Source organism: Gopherus evgoodei, chromosome 15 (assembly GCF_007399415.2).
Source record: "Gopherus evgoodei ecotype Sinaloan lineage chromosome 15, rGopEvg1_v1.p, whole genome shotgun sequence".
NCBI classification, from domain to species: domain Eukaryota; kingdom Metazoa; phylum Chordata; order Testudines; family Testudinidae; genus Gopherus; species Gopherus evgoodei.
The window spans coordinates 21,193,546-21,213,501 of NC_044336.1; the positions used below are offsets into that span (position 1 = coordinate 21,193,546).

Below are 19,956 nucleotides of genomic sequence, written 5' to 3' on the forward strand. Positions count from 1 at the left end.
TAAACATGTGATCTTAATATTGCATTTCTATCTCCTGTTATTTGCCCCTCCCCTTCCCTCTCTACTCTTCTCTTAAATTAAGCTGTTTGGGGCAGGGGCCACATCTACCTCTATTTGTAGAATACCTAGCATGAGTCCCTGATCCTTATTTTAGACTTTTGTTGATACCATAATATAAAGAAAGTTCAAGTACTATGCTAGTGTAGTTTTGCTCATGTTAATCCAAGGCATGGACCCCAAACCAAATCTTTATGTGAAGTCCAGAAGAGCTTTTCCAAACACAAAACGTAAACATCAAGAGCAAATACACTGAAGCAGACTGAGCGTTCAGCAATATTCATCATAGATACTTGATACATGAATTATGCTGAATTGGATGGGCCTCGTAAGCCTCTAGCCTATATCCCCTCCCTCCCATATAAATGTATTACCTAAATCCAAATACAGGATAAGAAAGAGGTGGCAAAGATACACCTCAGGATATTTAGCATCAACTGTAATCCAACCTTCTGCTCACTAGCTCTTGCAGATTTGAGGATGAAGTAGTCATTCAGAAAGTAGTAATTGGCAAGATAAAAAGTTGGTAGGACTGTAGGTCAACGAAGTGGCAGGGAGGATGGCTTTGGGTGCAAAAGAGAACAGCAAAGAGAGAAATGGTACTACTTAGCCAGATCAAATTAGAGCAGTATACCTGCCTGGCAAATCCTAGAAGTATTCAAGATAGATCCAGCCCTGAAAAACTCATGGAAAAATCCTCAAATTATTATTTCCCAATTTCACATTTGCAGTAAACTATTTAAGGTATAAAGACATTTTCCCAGGTGTAAAAGGGGAACCCTAATATCTCCCATCAAGTTATATAACATTTGGCCAAAGACTATTCTTGTTAGATTCTAAAATGATTCAAAATTCAGGACTGTTGTCCCCCCCAATCTGTACTCAAGAGTACATTGTCTGTACTAGTTCAGATGCCTTATTGGACTGAGCCCTCATCTGCACCATGAACTTCATTCTCAGAGGTAAATATGATACAGATAAAATGATTTGATTTGAGAGGACCAAAGTAAACCCAGTTTAATCCACCTCTAGTGCTGATCCTCTTCCCTGTCATTGCTTCATATTAGATGTTTGAACAGCAGCAGCAGCAGCCAAAAACTGAAATTATCACATAAGCACATTGAAACAAACAATACAGCACATTGTATGATTGCTAACAAGCTAATGCAAAGTGCCCCCTACGCACCAACAAAACTCTCTTCAAGTTAAATCATATGCAGCACTGGAAAATTATTTTAACAGAAGCCAACTCAGTCCCTGCTAAGAACACTGCTATTTAAATACACAGATTAAACTAATGTATTCAATGCTTGAGAACTTCATGACTAAATGTGTATCATCAAAATAACTTGTATATATTTAGTCTATTCTACCACATCAAATTCAAGCTCCTTGCCTCTCACTAAGCTCTGCACAAATGTCAGCCCTGCCCACGTTTGCACACTCATTTCTTATTTTTCCTCCCAACTACTGTTACTGGGCTTATTTTTTTTTCCCACTGAACTTCCCACCTTCTTCCAAGCCCACCATTACTCTTGGAATAGCCTTCCATTTTGTGTTTGACTAGCACCTTCTCTCTCTTCTCCTTCAGATCCCCTTTAGAACTACAGCTGTGCTAAATAACATCAACGAACCCTCAAGTACACACCAGCAATGCTTTTAGACATTAGTGGTTCAGTGCATCTCAGACTATGTTTGTGAAAGTTTAACAAACATGGGTTGAAGCTATCCAGCCTCCCCACAGCCTTCCAAGCACCTGGAGACCCTCTCCCCATTATTCATATGAAACTTTTGGATGAAGGTTAATAAAAGAAGAATTCTTCTTTAGGACTGAAGTGAAAACTGGCAATTCCTGTTAACCTCACCTGTTTTAAAGCCCACAGTTCAGTAGCTTCAGCAATTAATGTATTTTCAGTGGGTGACTCTTGCTTGAGCTGATCAAAACTAAAATCCTTCAAATATAATCAACTACAGAAATGGATGTCAATACTGTTTTATTAGTTACAGAAAGGTCTAGAGAGTTTCCATGTTATCTTGCTAAAATTAGCATCTACTTACAATCCAATGGCAGCAAATCAGAAGTGCTACAACTATGCTAGTCACTTCCGCCATTATTTGATGCATTTAATCTGCAGAGATCAAAAATTTAAGCCACGGAATTCTACAATGTGGTTTGTAGTAACCTTCATCTTAGGAATTCACAGAAACTACAGGTCCCAGTATGCAACGTTATCTCTTGAAGTAAGTAACATGCCATATTATGCATGTTAGTTACTGCCGAACCCTCAGCAAGTTCTCAGTTTGGCAAAATCTGGGCACACCTGCTATAAACACAATGCCATCCAAAATATTCACTATCCTTTGATTAGGAACTGAAGTATTCACGTGGAAAATTAACTTATAAAAAAATATTACACACAACATCTATCATATGGACCTCAGGTAATCTGTTTGATATCAATCTGCCTGAATGCCAAGGGTTGAATAAAAAAAGGTTGTAAAGGAGGATGAAACCCACAGGAAACAAAACCATGGCAAAAGAGAAGGCTCCTGGAGTAACCAATGCAGAGGAGCTATCAACTGGGGAATACCCCATTTGGATCCATGGAATGGTTTCATCTTTCCAAGGCTGAGCTAGGATCAAAGGGGATACTAAAGCTTTCTAGATGCTAGAAAAAAAAAAGGGAAAAAGATAATGAGTGAGTAGCCAAAGGCTACCAGTGTGTGCTGGTGAAAGCTGACACCGTATGACATGCAGAGACAGGGAACTAGCCCACGAAGTTAAACAAAATACAGTATATACATCAAAATTCTTCAAAGACCCTGCATGAAATTCTAAACATCTTTCTGGGCTCATTCTAAAGCAAACACATACCATAGGATTTAGAGAATTTCAAAATGTAATTTTACCTGGAAAAAAGAATCAAAAAAGCTTTCTTAAGCCTCCATCCCACATATCTGATGTTCCCTATAGCTTTGATGCAGTGCTGGACAGAAAAATAAAAGTGATTAACGTCAAGACTTCAAGAGTTCAGATTATATCTATCCTCCCACTAGCAACAGAACAAAAGACTACTTGGTTACAATGGCCAACTACAGATCTAGGTCTGCACTGCAAGGCTGCTCAACTTCAGGGTCCAGCCCACATACAGAACTAGGGCTGGTTGAAAACTGAAACTACTTCTTCCCACTTCATTTTCAGAAAATTGTTTTGTTTGGGTTTTTTTTTAAATCAGGGCCGCCCAGAGAATTCAGAGGGCCTGGGGCAAAGCAATCTCAGGGGCCCCTTCCATTAAAAAAAAAAGTTGCAATACTATAGAATACTATATTCTTGTGGGGGCCCCTGTGGGGCCTGGGGCAAACTGCCCCACTTGCCCCCCTGGGCAGCCCTGTTTTAAACTAAAAAGAATTTTGGGGGAACTAACTGCTTTCCTTGAAAATTTTCAGCTTAAAAAAAAAAAGTATTGTATTCTTTGGTTGCTATAAATTTTGTTAAAAAGTCCACATTTTCTATAGAAGTAGAATTCCCCCCCCCCACACACACACACGCTTTACACAAAAAGAGAAAAATGACTTAAACACTTCAGATTATAAACCTTTTGGAGCAGGTACTGTCTCTTCCACATTTGTGAAGCACCCAGAAAGTGTGGCGTTTATTACTACAACATTTGTGACCGGGAGATATTACAACACAGTGAAGAAAACAATGAGGGAAGAGAGTGACAAGTGTGTGGGGAGTGAAAAAATGATGCGAGATACTGAAAAGAGAAAGAGAGGACATGGTCAACCAAACTCATTTTTAGCAGAATAATCCAATCCACATCGGTTTTATAGGGAAGATGTATTAGGAACCAAATTCAGTCAAATATTTTAAAATACCACAAACTCCAACTTCCACCTACATACGCCTCCACTCTCTCTCCCACCCGCTTTTCAGCCATGCATGCTGTTTCACCAGAATTTAGTAAGTGCTCCTGAATACACGTGCATTTTCAGTAGCATCAACTGCAAAGAATACACATTCCTAGCCAGCACTTTGCAGGCTATGCCACTGGGAAAATACTCAGGCTCAGAAACAGGTGCTGGAGTAGACAGTCCTGTTTATGGTCACCTGTTGGAGAAGAGGTAATGTGCTGTCAGTCAGTCAGCCAGCATCTTGGTATGACATGAACACCTAGTGACATGAACACCTGCGCTGAAGAGAACAAAGATTGATTGAGGGGAAGACCCCAGACTGAAAGAACAATAAGTAGGAGAGAGAGAGAACTAGACTGAGAACAGCAATAAAAAGGAGTTGATTATTTATTGAATACAAAGTGTTTCTGGAACAGTGCTAAGGATGACACTCTCCACCCCAAAGAATTTACACTCTATTTAGAGCAAGAAAATATACTAATGCACATGACAGCGTGCAGGCTGAAGGTCTCAGCTTCAGGAGAAAAAAAAAATACTGGAACAGAAGTAGTAAAACAAAAAACACAGAAGAAAAAAAATTACAAAAAACCAAGCCATTTTTCTAAAGAAAAATACAGAATGAACAATGTTACATAAATACTAACAGTCTTAAGAGAACTTATGAAGATCATACCAAAAAAAAAATCATTTTTACTTGTTCTAATAAATATTCTAAGTTAAAAATCAAGAGAACTTTTGTCATTAAAAATATTCACTATTTCAATTTGCTTTCCCCTTACCCAAATCTCTGACTGCAGGGCTTTTAAAGCATATGACATTACATTCCTGAATATGTGACAACTAAAAACAGATTAAAAGAGAGCTCCAATCAGGTTTAATATTTCTTTAATAATCAGTATTCAGTTTAATCTATTATAAGTAGGCTCTTTCTGGAGAGTTTTAACTGTCATCATCTATCTAAAAAACAGAAGAGTCTTCAGTTAGAGGAAAAAATAAGCATCTTGTCTAGAAAGCCCGATTCTCCAATGCAGCCAGACACATTGCAGCAACGGTTTTATGTTCTCTGATGGGAATGGACTATTAACAATGCCAAGAGATATGCACCATTTCACAACAGCCTATTCATTATTTTTATAACCAGTATTTTGGGTTGACTTGTTAATAGACAATTTTTTTTAAATAAAAGACTCACATTATACTGAGATTTTAATCAGTTAAAATGATATCAAGCGAAATTCATTGTCACCGAGAAATTTGAGGTTGCTCTATTCCAGACATAATTTCTTAACTAAACTATCCAATTAGCCAGTTGTCTATTCTTTTTCAAGTTTTATTTTTATTGTGGACACCAATGTAAAATGATGATTACATGACAAGTGAAAACATCAAAGTATTAGAAAGAGTGGTCACATGGGTCACAGCTGAACAAAAGTACAGTTGTAAATTATACAAGGCAAGAGAGAGTACACCGGCTCTGAACAAGGAGGAAAAAACCACAGTGCTAGCACTTTTTAAATCCAGGTCTTAGCTCATTTGATGGGTTGCAATTATCAAACTAAGATATTTACGAAGTATTCAAATACAGACAAACCCCAACCCAAATTGTCCCCCTTGACATTTTTCCACTTACCATTTCCTCCTCCCATCCTAATTACCTGACATTTGAGATGCTCTTGGACCGACTACATGGTATGAATTGCAATCTGGATAGCAAATTCCCCAGAAACAAAGCACACTGTCTGAGAGACACTGAACTTCACACACAACATGCTTAAAAAAAAAATCTTTGCCATTAACTCCATTAAGCAAGACAAGTTCAAAACACATCTGCCCTTTTCCTTTTGAGGTGATTACTCTATTTTTCCTCTGTAGCTGTATGCAATGTTAGTGAATTACTTATGCAAGACAAGAGAGCTAAGGCAGCTGAAGTAGAATACTCTTGCCTCCTAATTCATTTCTGATATTGACAACACCATGTGCTCCCAAAGGAGTACTTCAGTTGCACTCACTGATAGATAGGATTCTAAGGTGCAAATGAGCTAACTAGGTTAGTTTTTCTAGCCAGAGTAAAGCATGTTCAGTAAGAAACCTCACCTTCAATATTTCCGGTTCTTTGATGTCCAGAGACGCTGTATTCCATTGCTTGCTCCGATTTTTATGTAGTTTGTGATATTCATGAGCACTTGGTGTCAGAAGCCAAATCACACAGATAGCAATCATAAATCCAAGGGCAATTCCCAGGAAGAGTCCACAGAAGTAACTAGGGAGAGGGAGTATAAGATAAGCATAGACTAACATTGTAAAGAAGTACAAAGTCTTAATGGGTATTTTAGGCAGCTGCACACATAAATCAACTTCGTCTTCGCTACTGAGTGCAGTACCATATTCCTCAGTTATTTCTGCCTGGAGCAAAGGTTCTGTGGGTTTTTCCACTTTGCTTTCATCCTCTATTAAAAAAAAATCTTCAGAATACAGTTCACAAAATTCTTCATCCTCTTTGCTTGCCAGTGCAGACAAAGAACATTTTTCCAGTACCAGCGAAGTCTTCAAATTTAAGTCCTTTGTGCTTACAGACTGAGAGCTTTTAGTCTCTGTGTCTTTCAGATGTTCCTCAGCAGTTTTGGACTGGTTACTTTTATTTAGAGTATAATCACTTCCGTAGTAGTCCCCTTCAGAATCACATTCTTCTTCCTTAATGCTATAGTTGTTATTGCTTTCTAAGAGACCATTTAAGTTGGAAAGATTTGAGAGTTCTGAAGCACTTGAAGATAAGACTTTGGGCCTGTGGCTACTACTTTCATCACCCATTATTTTGCTGAGGAGTTGAAAAGGCTCATAGATGACTTCCGAAAGGCGTCTTTTAGTGTCTTCAATTTTAGCCTCCATTTCAGGTACTTTAAAAAAGGAACGAGTATCTGAAGGAGACGTTAAAGGGGAAGAGGGGGCAGTTTTGGAATCGCCACCTGTAACTCGAGGCTGAGTGAACTGTTTGAACAGGTGCAAGTTCAGTTTAGAGTCAGGTTTGTAGGATACAGCTTCAGATTCTTGTTTAGATGTGTCTGTGGACAGAGATTTCACTAAGGTTTTCATTAAATGTCTGTGTCTTGTGGGCGGGGTGGGCTCTTTTGGTTCTACATCTGTTGAAAGGGACCTAACTAAACTCATAAAAGGCTTTGAACTAGAAACAGCAGATGAAGCACTAGACAAGCCAGTTGGTTTGGATGGAGAGGACAATGGAGAGGATGACAAGCTGGCTTTCTGTTCCAAAGGAGACAACACACCTGATGAGCTAGTTACATGATACAAATCAGATGAGGGTGATGGAACTAATGGCACTGCACTGAATACTTGCGATGCTGAAGAATCCGATGGCTTTACAGTGTTCACGGTTGGCAAAATCACAGGTGATGAAGGTAAGAGGGATGCAGAGTCGACCATGCTATGCGAGGTAGCTGGACCAGAAAAATCATGCCCACCATGTTCAAAGCAGAGGTCTTCCTTGGCTTCAAGTGCTGTTACAATGCTTTGGTCATCCAGTTCATCACTGGGAGACTCCTTAAATTCCTCTTCCTCCTCCTCTTCCTCCTTCCCAAATGCCGAGAAGTGAATGGTGATGACATCTCGGGAAACAGATCGCTGAACCTGCACTTTTGGGGCAGACTGCTTTGAAGACATTTCATCAGTTTTCTCTGCATGGCTACTATTCAGACTTGTCATTGCAGGTCCCAGAAATGTGTCAGGATCTGTGGAGAGAATATTGAACTAAATTAAAGGCAATTTCTCCCCTAACTCCACTCTTATTTCCAACTATAAGACAAATACAGAAAAAACTATTTACATATGGCATGTCTGCAACTTAAGAGCAGCAAATACCCCTATGGCACTTTTCATTCCACTGGATTTAATTGCATTTTATCAAGTGAAACAAAACATTCTACAGTAACTAAATTTATTTTCAAAAAAGTCAGACATATGTTTTAAGATAAAATACGTGCAAACTTGAGGAAAAAGTAGTTTCTCCTAGTTCACATAACAATGCTTTTCATATCATATGCAAAGATTAAAAGGGGAACTTGGTTACAGAGAAAATGAGATAGGGAGCAAAGGAGGTGGAGGAGAATGAAGGCAAAGGAGGAGTGTGGGGGGGTGCAAGAAACGGGAATGGAGAAGTAAGAAGATTCCTGCCAAACCCTTTCAGATGTGCTTCAAAGAAGAAACTAGCAAGATTTTGGTGGTAGTGATGGGAAGAAAGAAAAAGATAAACAAGGATGCCAGGAATTAGGAGGTATGGATTATTAGTGTTCTCCATGATAGCAGAAGTGCAGCTAACAGCCAGTGCATGTTTTCACACAACAGAAAGATATACCTTCCACCATTAAGATAGTTAAAAAGATTCTACACTGTTAAGCTACCTTTAAGTTTCTACAATTATTTGCCCTGTGCAGAACCCCATCATTTATATCCCTAGTATATTTAGTTCTTACAGATTTATTTCCTGGGATTGAGATGCTATCCAGGCTTTAACAAAGCCTCCAAACTCTAAGCAAAGACAGAAACATGTACAAATGGTGAGGTTAGCTTTTTTGCTTGCCTTTTTAGTTCTCATTTCAAGTTCTGTGAATTATGAACAAATGGTCAGGTTAACTATCATTTTAGCAATATGCACTAGAACAATAATTGCAAACAATCAAAATTAGTTTGGGGCAGTATTGAAATTCTAAAGTTATCATTTAAACAGGATTCTCAATCCCTTTCAACAACTTAAAATCCTGTAAAATACATATTAAATTTTGGCAGTATTCCCAATAAAGCAAATTGTAAAATGGTTCAAAACTCTGAAAATAAGCAGCTAGTATGCTTGTGACAGGGTTACTACCACCTTAGTTAGGACCATTTGCCTTGTCATTGGATATGAATTTCTTCTCTGAGAAACACCTCTGACAATGAAGTTCAAGGCAATTCTATTGCTAGGAAGTTAAGTGTACGGCTGTCTTTGACTGTATGTGGTAATAAGAGGGTGTTTCAGTTTTGATCCCTGTGTTGAACAGGATGTTCAGATCTGGGACAGTTCAGATTCACCCCATTGCAGAGATAAGAGGTGAGGTGTATAACATGATCATCTAACTTCTAAACCCTTCAACTAGCTTGAGGTTGTTCACATTAAGGGGGTTGTTTCAGGCCCATCTTTAGCTGTGATGTCAGTTCAGACATAATACAAGTGCCTAGAAATCTATTGCTTGTCATGAAGGCTTCCTGGGGAGAGGTCTAAGCTGAAAAATGGAAATAAAAAAATACAGTTGAGGCAGGAAGTGTGCGCACCCAGTGGCTAGAACTGGGGTCTGGGAGTCAGGAGATCTAGGTTCCATTCTTGGATCCGAAGGAAAAAAGCCTCAGTTTCACCCTCTGTAAAATGAAGGATCATGCCACTGCACCACAGAGGGGTTGCCAGGTGTAGGTTAGGAATGAAAGCATTTTGAGATCCTTCGATAGAAAGGTGTTGCGTAAAAACAAAGCTTTACGTCTGTCATTTAGAAAACTGAACTCCTAGTAATATTGAAAATGACGATGTTACAGCCCTGTAAAATCATCTGACAAAGCAGCAACGAAAAAGTAGAAGAGGAGCATCATAGTAGAGACAAGGAGAATTAAAACAGGAGGCTTCTAGCTTAAGTTAGAGAATTTTTTTTTTTTAATAGTTCCATCCCCACCGCATGCTAAGCGCTAACAAATTCTCCTTTCCACACCTCTCAACATGAAGCAGCCCTTAGCTTATACAAAGAAGATGGTACTGCAATATAGGCAGACTGACTCCATTCTCTGAAGCCTAAATGTGTCACCACTATGACATACCTCTATTAGCTTGGTGACAAATGATCACAAATCTGTTTCAAAGACACTGATCTCCACATCTAGTTCAATGCACTAAGGTCACTTAAAAAATAAAGTCCTACTGAGCCAAACTTGCTAGCAACTCTGCTTTGTATATTAATCACATCACATTCATTAACAACACACATACGATAATTAAGGCATCTTTCCGGTGCAAAAAAAAAAAGGACAAAAAAATGGAACTAGAACACACACGTTTACTTTTAAAAAGAAATGAATCCAAGGCACTGGTAACCACCATCTAAAATTGTCAGGTAGAATAGAACCTCTGCAATTTCCCATGAAGCAGTACTTTATTTTCATTGTCAAGACAATACGTTTGTCATTTTAGTAACTAAGCTATTTTCAGGCACTGTGAACATGCTGTAACCAAACTGACAAGCAGAATTAATCAGAAGTCTTTGCTGATGTTTAAAGTGCTGTTATACTTAGAAAGGCTATGGGAGAGGGAGCTGGATTCTGTTCTGGGTTACACATCATCCACAAAACTGTTAACTGAAGTTCCAACTGCAGGACCAAGTTCTGCCATGCGGTTACAGCAATGCAATCGTCCTGCAGACAAGGGGCTAAGTTTAGCCTGCAGAAGCAATTACAGGTGATAACGTAAAAGAATGGAAAAACCCATCTGAGGTTTCAGATAGCAGGTGAATTTGCAGTTGGAAGGGGGAAAAAAAAATAAAAGATAAATGCATAAAAATGTGTTGTTTTACTTTTAACATAAGCAATTTGTAGTCACTGTGCTAGCGCTAGAAGAGAGTTCTCCCAGCACTGTAAAAAACCCACCCCCACAAGGGGCGTGGCTCCCAGTACTGGTGCACTCTCTATGCTGCCACTTTACAGTGCTGAAACGTGCATTGCTCAGGGGTGTTTCTTCACACTTTGAGCGAGAAAGTTTCAGCACTGTAAAGTGACAGTGTAGACAAGGCCTAAGATACAAACATGAAAACCTATATTGTCTGTTTGACAGATTCACTTTACATAATAGAATAGCATTTTTACTGATAATTATGCAAACTGGTATATTTGTACCAGACGTAAAAGCAGTCACATATACCAAGCTTCATAACTAAATTAATAGCAAGAAAATTATGAATATTAAGATTTCCCCCCCACCCCAGAAACAGTAGAATGCAGGTTAGGAGAGAAACGGGTGTGGAGTGCTATTCCCTGTTTTCTGTTCTCCACCAACATTTGATCAAACCAGTTCCTTGCGTCCCAGGATTTAACTCCCACCTTTTTTTTTTTTGGCTTTGTTACACAGCTAAGTTAACAGTTCATTTCTGAGATACTCTGTATATTGCTTTCAGAAGGCAAGACCAGAGTCAAATAGGATTTTGACTTGATGCCAATTATTAGGACACTAACAAAGAATGTACTCTTGTAATAAAACATGCATTACTGAATCATATTTTACTGTTTAGACTATAATCTAGATCTCTTAAAACATACAGAATGTACAGTGTAGATGAATTAATGCACTCAAAACCGTAACTTCTGCACTTCCTAATTTTTTTTTCCTTTTAATTGCACAAACCTCTGGTGTTTCATCTTTGTACTTCCACAGCACCTTTCTTCTGATGATCTGAAAGAGTTTTACAGGTATAATAAATTAAGCCTTACAAAACCATCAGCATTTTGCACATTTCAAGTGGGGAAATGGAGGCAAAATATAAGAGACTTGATCTAGGTCATACAGGAAGTTTATAGCAGATCCCCAAGCTTCTCAATCACATGAGACCTTCCTTATATTTAATATGCAACAGTTTAGATAGTAAATTTGATATTAACAAAGTTATTTAATAAGAAGTTTGGCACTTTGCCACCATTAAAGAGCCAGGAGTATGTTTGCTGAATCAGCCAGCCAGGCCAGAAGACTTGTTTTCCCCAGCCAATAGATGACTTCTTCACTGAAGCTAGAAAATGTTTACTGCTGAACATTGTCCCAAGTGGCTTATTTTGCTGGTCTGTTCTGAACCAAGACTTTTAGAAAATCACAGTATTATCACATCACTGGTGTTCCCCCATCCAACAGAAGTCAGAATGGAATTAAATCCATTTTAATCTCATCAGAAGGATGTCATCATTCTTGACCACAGTGTATTTATCTCCTGGATATATATATATATATATATATATATATATATATATATATATATATATATATATATATATATATATATATATATATATATATATATACACACACACACACACACACACACACACACACACACACACATACATAAGAAGTCTTTCAAAAAAAAAAAAAAAGACACCCACAGGGGGCGGAGGTAGGGAATATTCAAGACACTCACAAATCCAAATCAACTCCACTGGAATCACAACTCTTCCAGTGTTCCTAGTAGTTACTGGCACATATTGCCTAACTTGCATATTTTTACATATATTTAAAGAACCTTACAATATTTCAGTTGAAAACAGAATTAGTTCACACTGTCAAACACCTCACAGTGATTAGCTGGAGTATCACACACACAGGTCTAGGTTTTGTTGTATTTGAGACATCTATCACAGCTTGCAAACCTGCTCATAATTAGATTGTTACCAAGGAATGAAAGGGTGGAGAAATCAATACTTCAGGGCCCAACTGTCAAACTCTCAAGTACAGATATATTGTTTTTTAGAAGAAGAGTCATACAAGAAACCCAAACAAACAATCTTTAGTTTGCTTTGCTTTCCCTCCTAACAGTGAAGTTAGTACTATTAATCTTTCACTTTACTTGAGTCAAGCTTAGTGGAGGTAAGAACTATGGCAGGTTCTCTTACTTAGCTCCACCATCACACTGCAATCCTGACCTACAACACTCCCACATCTGTGTCAATGCATTTCAGTCATAACCTACAGCAAAAGACGGTTACTCACCTTTGTAACTGTTGTTCTTCGAGATGTGTTGCTCATATCCATTCCAGTTAGGTGTACGCGCCGCGCGTGCACATTCGTCGGAAAACTTTTACCCTAGCCACTCAGTGGGCCGGCAGGTCGCCCCCTAGAGTGGCGCCACCATGGCGCTCCATATATACTCCTGCCGGCCCACCCGCTCCTCAGTTCCTTCTTGCCGGCTACTCCGACAGTGGGGAAGGAGGGCGGGTGCGGAATGGATATGAGCAACACATCTCGAAGAACAACAGTTACAAAGGTGAGTAACCGTCTTTTCTTCTTCGAGTGATTGCTCATATCCATTCCAGTTAGGTGAATCCCAAGCCTTACAAAGGCGGTGGGGTCGGAGTGAAATATGGCAGAATAAAACTGCCGAGCCAGAGGCTACAGCCTCCCTTGACTGCTGAACCAGGGCATACTGCGAAGCAAAGGTAAGGACCGAGGACCAATGGAGCTTCGCGACAGGTCTCGTGGGTAGAAACACGAGCCAGCAAGGCGGCAGATGAAGCCTGAGCCCTGGTAGAATGCACGGTGATGTGGCTTGGTGAAATATGAGCCAAATCAGAACAAGTGGGGATGTCCGCCATCACCCAAGATGAGATCCTCTGAGAGGAAAACAAGCAAGCCCTCCCTTTGGCCCGCTACCGGGGCAGAGCTGGGGCACCTTAGGAAATGATTCTGTCAGCACAAGATAATGCGAGCACTCCACAGATGTCCAAGGAGTGCAAAGGTTATGCCCATTGCGTTGAGCTGTGGGTAACATGAAAGGCCAAAACACCTTAGGGAGGAAAGCCGGGTGCGGTCACAACTGCACCTTGTCTTTGTGGAACCTTCGTAAGAGCTCTGATCTCAGAGACCCGTCTGGCCAAGACTAGGTTGAGGCCCCAGGGCGGGGCTGGGCGGCGCACCCGAGGGTGCAAGCGCTCCAAGCCCTTGAGGGACCTCGAACCCATAGAGCGTGGGACACTGAACGTCCATCTTAGCCTGCTGGAAGGTAGGGACGGCTGCTGAGCGTATCCTCAGCGATGATACCGCCAGATCCTGCCGCTAAAGGCCAGAGGCAGGCCAGAAAGAGGGGATCGAGACCTCAGCAGGAGCAAGATCGAGCGTACTGCAGCTGTAAAGGAAACGCTTCCACCTGGCTCGGTACGTTGACCAGGTGGAAGGCTGCCTGTCACCCCAACTCAGGTACGCAGGAGCCACCGTGAGGCGAAGAGGCTGCAGGTCCGAGTGACGAAGCCTGTCATTTCCCTGAGTGATGAGGTCTGGGCTGACAGGCCGAGCAACGTGGTATGTCAGTGCTGCCTGGACCACTCTGGAGTGATCATGATGACGCACGCTCCGCCCCTGCGGAATTTGAGCAGGACGTAACGAACCAGTGGGAACAGCGGGAAGGCATAATGCAGTTGGCCGTTCCACGGTATCAGGAATGCGTCCAAGATCGATTCCGAGGAGAGACCTTGGAAGGAGCAGGACACCTGGCATTTCCTGCACTCGCGGTGAGCGAACAGGTCTGTGTGAGGAACCATTTCCACTTCCGGAAAGCGGGACGCCTCACATGGGGCAGAGTGATGACTCGTAAGACAGGAAAGACCTGCTGAGTCAAAGAGATAAGACGTTCCGAACGCCTGGGAGAAAGGACGTCGCCAGCTCCATCGAGCGGGCCATGCAAAAGACCCGGAAATGGATGGCCTCCTGACAAAAAAGGGGGGAGGACTATGTCCCCCCTGAATGCTTATGAAGCACCTGGCCATTGTGTTGGCTGTAAACACCGAGATACAACGGCCTCGCAGCTGCCGCTGGAACCCCTGGCACGCCAGGCGGACTACTCTGATTTTTGGGGCATTAATGAGGAATGCCAGCTCTCTAGAAGACCGAAGGCCTTAAGCTCGGAGGTGACCATGAGCACTCGAGCAGAGAGATGATGCGTCCGCCGTCAGGGGCAGTGAGGGCTGGGGCGGATGAAACCGCATCCTGTCCACACCAAGGAGGGGGTTAGCCACCACTCTAGGGAGCCTAAGGCGTTCGAGGGAACGGTGACTACCATGACCATTGGCTCCCTGTCCAAGCGGTACGCCGAGGTGGGCCGGACTTGGAGAGGACGGAGGCGGAGCTTGGCGTGTTTGGTTACAAACTTGCGGGCAACCATGGACCCAGGAGACTGAGACAAGAACGAGCTGAGGTCGTTGGGAAAGCCTTCAGACCTCAGATGATTGATGCCATCGCCTAAAACCGCAGTTGCGATAAGCAGGCTCCGGCTAGGTAGGAGACCAAGATAGCCCCTAGGAAGCCCAACCTCTGCGTGGGAACCAGAGTGGATTGCTCTATAGTAATCATCAGGCCTTGATCTGTGAATAAGACCGTGACGATGCCCACGGCTGAGTGGGTTGTGCGTCAGAGTCTCCTCGGATAAGCGAATCGTCCCAACACGGAAAAACGCATATCCGACATAGCTACGGTAGGCGGCGACTATGGCCGTAAACCGGGAGTATTCACCGCTGGCTATAAAGCGGAGGCATCTCCCATGCGGAGGGAAGATGGCATTGCAAAAGTACGCGTCCTTCCTATCCAGGGCGGCATAGTAGCCCCCCGGAGGCAAGGATGGAATAATGGTTCCCAGGGATACCATGCAGAACTTCAACCGTATCCCAAACCGGTTGAGTCCATGCAAGACCAGGAAGGTCTGACCTGTGGTCGAGTGGGGGACTAGGGCATAACGGGAGTAAAACCGCTAGCCCCTTTTGTCCGCTGAAGGGGGACAGGGCTGGAGCAATTTTAAGGTGGTACCTATGCTCCATCGCGCGCAGGACCCAGCGACCTGAAAGTAACTGGGGCCATGCCAGGAGAAAGCGGGATCAGGATCCCGTCCTGCGACTGGTACACCGCCCTCCGGTGAACCTTGGAAGGTCCGTCTTTGGTCCCAGTGGTAATTGCGAGGGACCTCGACTTTGGCTTTTTAGGGGGCCTGACGTTTGTCTGCGACCACCTTGGCCTTGCCGTTTTCCAGAGTTCTGCCTCTGGCTAGGCACAGAGTATGGCGGCTGGGGCCATAAAGGCCTGCGTTTGGTCGCAGGCGTATACATGCTGAGACGCATTAGGACCCTATTGTCCAGCAGGCTTCGCAGTCTGGGGCTGTCTCTGCCGCGAAGATGCCTTTACCAACAAAGGGTAAATTCTTTCCCCCGTCCTCCAAGACGGCAGCGAACTCTAGGTGGGAGGTTCGAGGGAGAAACTCCTCCACCCAGGTGCTATAATTATCGCAGCTAAGCAAGGCTTGTTGCTTCGCACCCCAGAGGTGCAGGGCCCCTGCAGAGTACACCTTGCATTCGCCAAGGCTCTTTCCGCTTCGGGGCTGGCGCCCGCTGGCCATGATATCAGGATCGTGGTCCTGAGCATAAAATCCGCGCATATGGGGTGACACGGATGCGTGTCCGGACGGCCATGGAGGTACTAAAAGAGGGCACGGGCCGAGTCCCTGACTCACTCGGACCTTGCCCAACTCGGCACCGGGGACCGGCATCGGGAGGCGTATCGGTACCTGGAACGAGATCCAGACCCGCAACCAGAACGGTGTCGGGAGGTCGACCGAGATCTCGAGGCTCGGAGAAGAGCTACAGGAGTCAAGGTACCTGCCCCGGTGCCAGATGTCGGAACGGTGCCGATAGCGGGTCGGCGAACGGGATAGCGACCGGTGCAGTGAGTGTGACCCGTACCGAGGAAAACAGTACCGGGACTGCCAGTGGTGTCCGGTGTGCCGACAGGACTTGGCGCGTCTGCGGGACCGTGATCATAGACGGTGCCGCTCTGCTGTACTGACAGGGGACAGTCCCTTGAAGAGACTGTATTACCCGTACCGGCGGTGCCCGGGTCAGGCAGCACTGACTCCGTCATGGCACTGAGAGCCCTCGCCGTTGGTAACATCTCCGGCGCGCAGGGAACAGCAGGCTCAACCACAGTGCGTACTGGGGAGCTGTCAGGCACCGGATTCGATGGCCCTCGTGGGGCCGGGATCCATGGTACCGAGGTCATCAGAGCTTCAGTAGGTGCCGGTGCCGGGAGAACCGAGTTAGATAAGCCGTCTGGCTGGGGTGCCGTCAGCACTGAAGCAGCGGGAGTAATACGCTCAACCACGGCGCGTGCCGGGGAGCCGTCGGACACCGGATTCTACGGCCCTTGCGGGACCGGGATCGACGGTGCCGAAGCAGGTGCCGGTGCCGGGCGATCCGACTTAGACTAGCCCTCTGGCCGCGGTGCCGTGGGCACGGAAGCAGCCGGAGAAGTAGCTCGACCACGGCGCGCGCCGGGGAGCTGTCAGGCACCGGATACTATGGCCCTTGCGGGACCGGGATCGACGGTGCCGACGTCATCGGTGCCGCAGCAGGTGTCGGTGCCGGGCGATCCGACGTAGACGAGCTCTGGCTGCGGTGCCGTTGGCACGGAAGCAGCCGGAGCAATACGCTCAACCACGGCGCGTGCCGGGGAGCCGTCAGGCACCGGATTCTACGGCCCGTGTGGGACCGGGATCGACGGTGCCGACGCCATCGGTGCCGCAGCAGGTGTCGGTGCCGGGCGATCCGACGTAGACGAGCCCTCAGGCTGCGGTGCCGTTGGCACGGAAGCAGCCGGAGCAAACGCTCAACCACGGCGCGTGCCGGGGAGCCGTCAGGCACCGGATTCCACGGCCCTTGTGGGACCGGGATCGACGGTGACGACGTCATCGGTGCCGTAGCAGGCGTCGGCGCCGGGCGATCCGACTAGACGAGCTCTCTGGCTGCGGTGCCGCTGGCACGGAAGCAGCAGGAGCAATACGCTCAACCACGGCGCGTGCCGGGGAGCCGTCAGGCACCGGATTCTACGGCCCTTATGGGACCGGGATCGACGGTGACGACGTCATCGGTGCCGTAGTAGGTGTCAGCGCATGGCGATCCGACTAGACGAGCTCTCTGGCTGCGGTGCCGCTGGCACGGAAGCAGCAGGAGCAATACGCTCAACCACGGCGCGTGCCGGGGAGCCGTCAGGCACCGGATTCTACGGCCCTCGTGGGACCGGGATCGACGGTGCCGACGTCGTCGGCGCCGGGCGAGCCATCTTAGACGAGCTGTCTAGCTGTGGTGCAGCTGACACAGAAGCAGCAGGAGCAGTAAGCTCTACCACGGCGCGAGCCGGGGAGCTGCCAGGCACCGGATTCCCTGGTCCTGGGGGACTGGAATCGACGGAGCCGAAGTCATCGGTGCCTCTGCAGGCCGGATAACGCAACTGAGGCGAGCTCTCTGGCTGCGATGCAGGTGGCACGGAAGTAGCGGGAGCAGGGGGCTCAACCACGGCGCGTGCCGGGGAGCCGCCAGGCACCAGCAGGAATCGTAGACTCTCTCGACCTCGGAAGAAGGGAACGGTGCCGAGTCGACATCGGTGCCGGCGACGGTCGGTGCCGGAAGGCCTTGGTGGTACCGGCGGGGTCCGGTGCCGAGGAGGCGCTTCTACCCGCCGCTTGAACATCGCTCCGCGCCCAAGGTGGAGGGGCAAGTGAAAGTCCCGCACCTTTTTGTTCTCGGCTTAAAAGCCTTGCAAATGGGGCACTTATCTGTCAAGTGTGATTCTTCAAACAGGAGTCATGTAGATCTCTCTTCGGCCGCGGCTTCTGGTAAGCCGGGCCCCTTTTGAAAATCTGGTGAGCCATGCATGGCTCCGGCACTGGGCTCATGGAAGGGCTACTTCCTGAACCCCGCTAACTAAACTAACCATGTTAGCAAAGGAAAAACGTATAACCATACAAATATATATATATAAAAGTGTTATAACTGCATAATTATATACGAGAAAACGAGTAGCTAGGGAAGTGGAGGTCAGCTAAGCCGCGCTCCACTGTTCCAACGACCGACACGGGCGGTAAGAAGGAACTGAGGAGCGGGTGGGCCGGCAGGAGTATATATGGAGCGCCATGGTGGCGCCACTCTAGGGGGCGACCTGCCGGCCCACTGAGTGGCTAGGGTAAAAGTTTTCCGACGAATGTGCACGCGCGGCGCGTACACCTAACTGGAATGGATATGAGCAATCACTCGAAGAAGAACTCTGCTATTCCAGTTCTCTGCAACTCTCCCAACTTTCCCTCCCATATACACTCCCAGGTCTCCCACCTTACCTCTGTCAATGCCCATCAATCCTGACCTTCAGAACTCCCTCCCAACTGCCTCCCACCCACCATTCTAGTCCTGAGCCTTTTGTTTATGCACTATCAATTGTGCCAAACTGCACAGATCTGATTTTTGGGGGGCTCATGAAGTGTAACTATTACCAGAATAATAAGTTGAAGTTGCTGTGCCCCTGCTGCATAAATTTAAATACTAATAGTACAAAAAAAAACAAAAAACTTTCCCATGCCATCTTACCTATTGAAGGCACCACTTGAGTGTTAGAGAGAAAGAAAGTAGACAGCCATGTGTGCCAATAAGGGAGATGGCAATTTCTGCAATATGTGTTTCTGGTTATTAGGAACTGTCCTAAGGTCACCAATTAATTTCACACAAGCTACCTATAATGGGTGTAGATATTAATGATCTTCAAATCTTATGGACCTGATTCTGTATCTGAATCAGTACCCTAGGAATGAAAAGCTCCTTTTATTTATAATATGAAATTGCACACTGCCATCTGAGCTCTCTAGCCCCCACCGTTAAGTATTTAGATATTTTTTTGGGGGGGGGGAGGAAGAGAGAGAGAGAGAGAAAGCGCGAGCACGCGCCCTGCACGGATATAAAATTTGCATCTGCAGCCGATCCGCAATGAGAGAGCCACAGAAGTAAATGACACTATGTGCCCCAAAAGAGTAAGGCATATCCAAACTAATGGTCAAGTGTTGTGTATTATGTGGTCTATCACAGTGCCCATGGCGTGAACTCTGTCGTAGGGAGATAAGCCCTTGGCCCTGACAGTCTAGGGCTGCTCCTATAAATTCTACTGTCTGCATTGGAGTCAGGTTAGACTTCTCCATGTTTACACAGAATCCCAAAGATGCTAGGAAGTGGAGTAGCAATCAAGTTGATGCCATGACTTCTAGGCAGGACCAGCTGTTCAGAAGCTAGTCATCTAAATACAGGAAAATGTGATGAGTAATCTCTGAGTTACAGCTCAGTCTAAGACTGTTTACACCTGATGAGTCATCCCTGAATTTCCTCTGAGCCTGCTTGAGCCAGTTTAAA

At 45.1% G+C, this 19,956-nt stretch overlaps 1 protein-coding gene across 10 annotated transcripts in view; it reads right to left on the minus strand.

Moving 5' to 3' along the window:
• The window catches only part of TEX2 (testis expressed 2), a 128,132-nt gene that overhangs the window by 53,309 nt on the left and 54,867 nt on the right, over positions 1-19,956 (minus strand). For 7 of the 10 annotated variants that reach the window (XM_030534906.1, XM_030534905.1, XM_030534911.1 and 4 more), the window contains one exon: positions 6,067-7,715. In XM_030534906.1, coding sequence (XP_030390766.1) covers positions 6,067-7,689 — 1,623 coding nt within the window. In that variant the 5' untranslated portion in view covers positions 7,690-7,715. Of the gene's footprint in view, positions 1-6,066; positions 7,716-11,395; positions 11,444-12,278; positions 12,292-19,956 lie in introns of those variants that run through there. The other 3 variants (XM_030534910.1, XM_030534909.1, XM_030534912.1) reach the window with 2 other exon arrangements.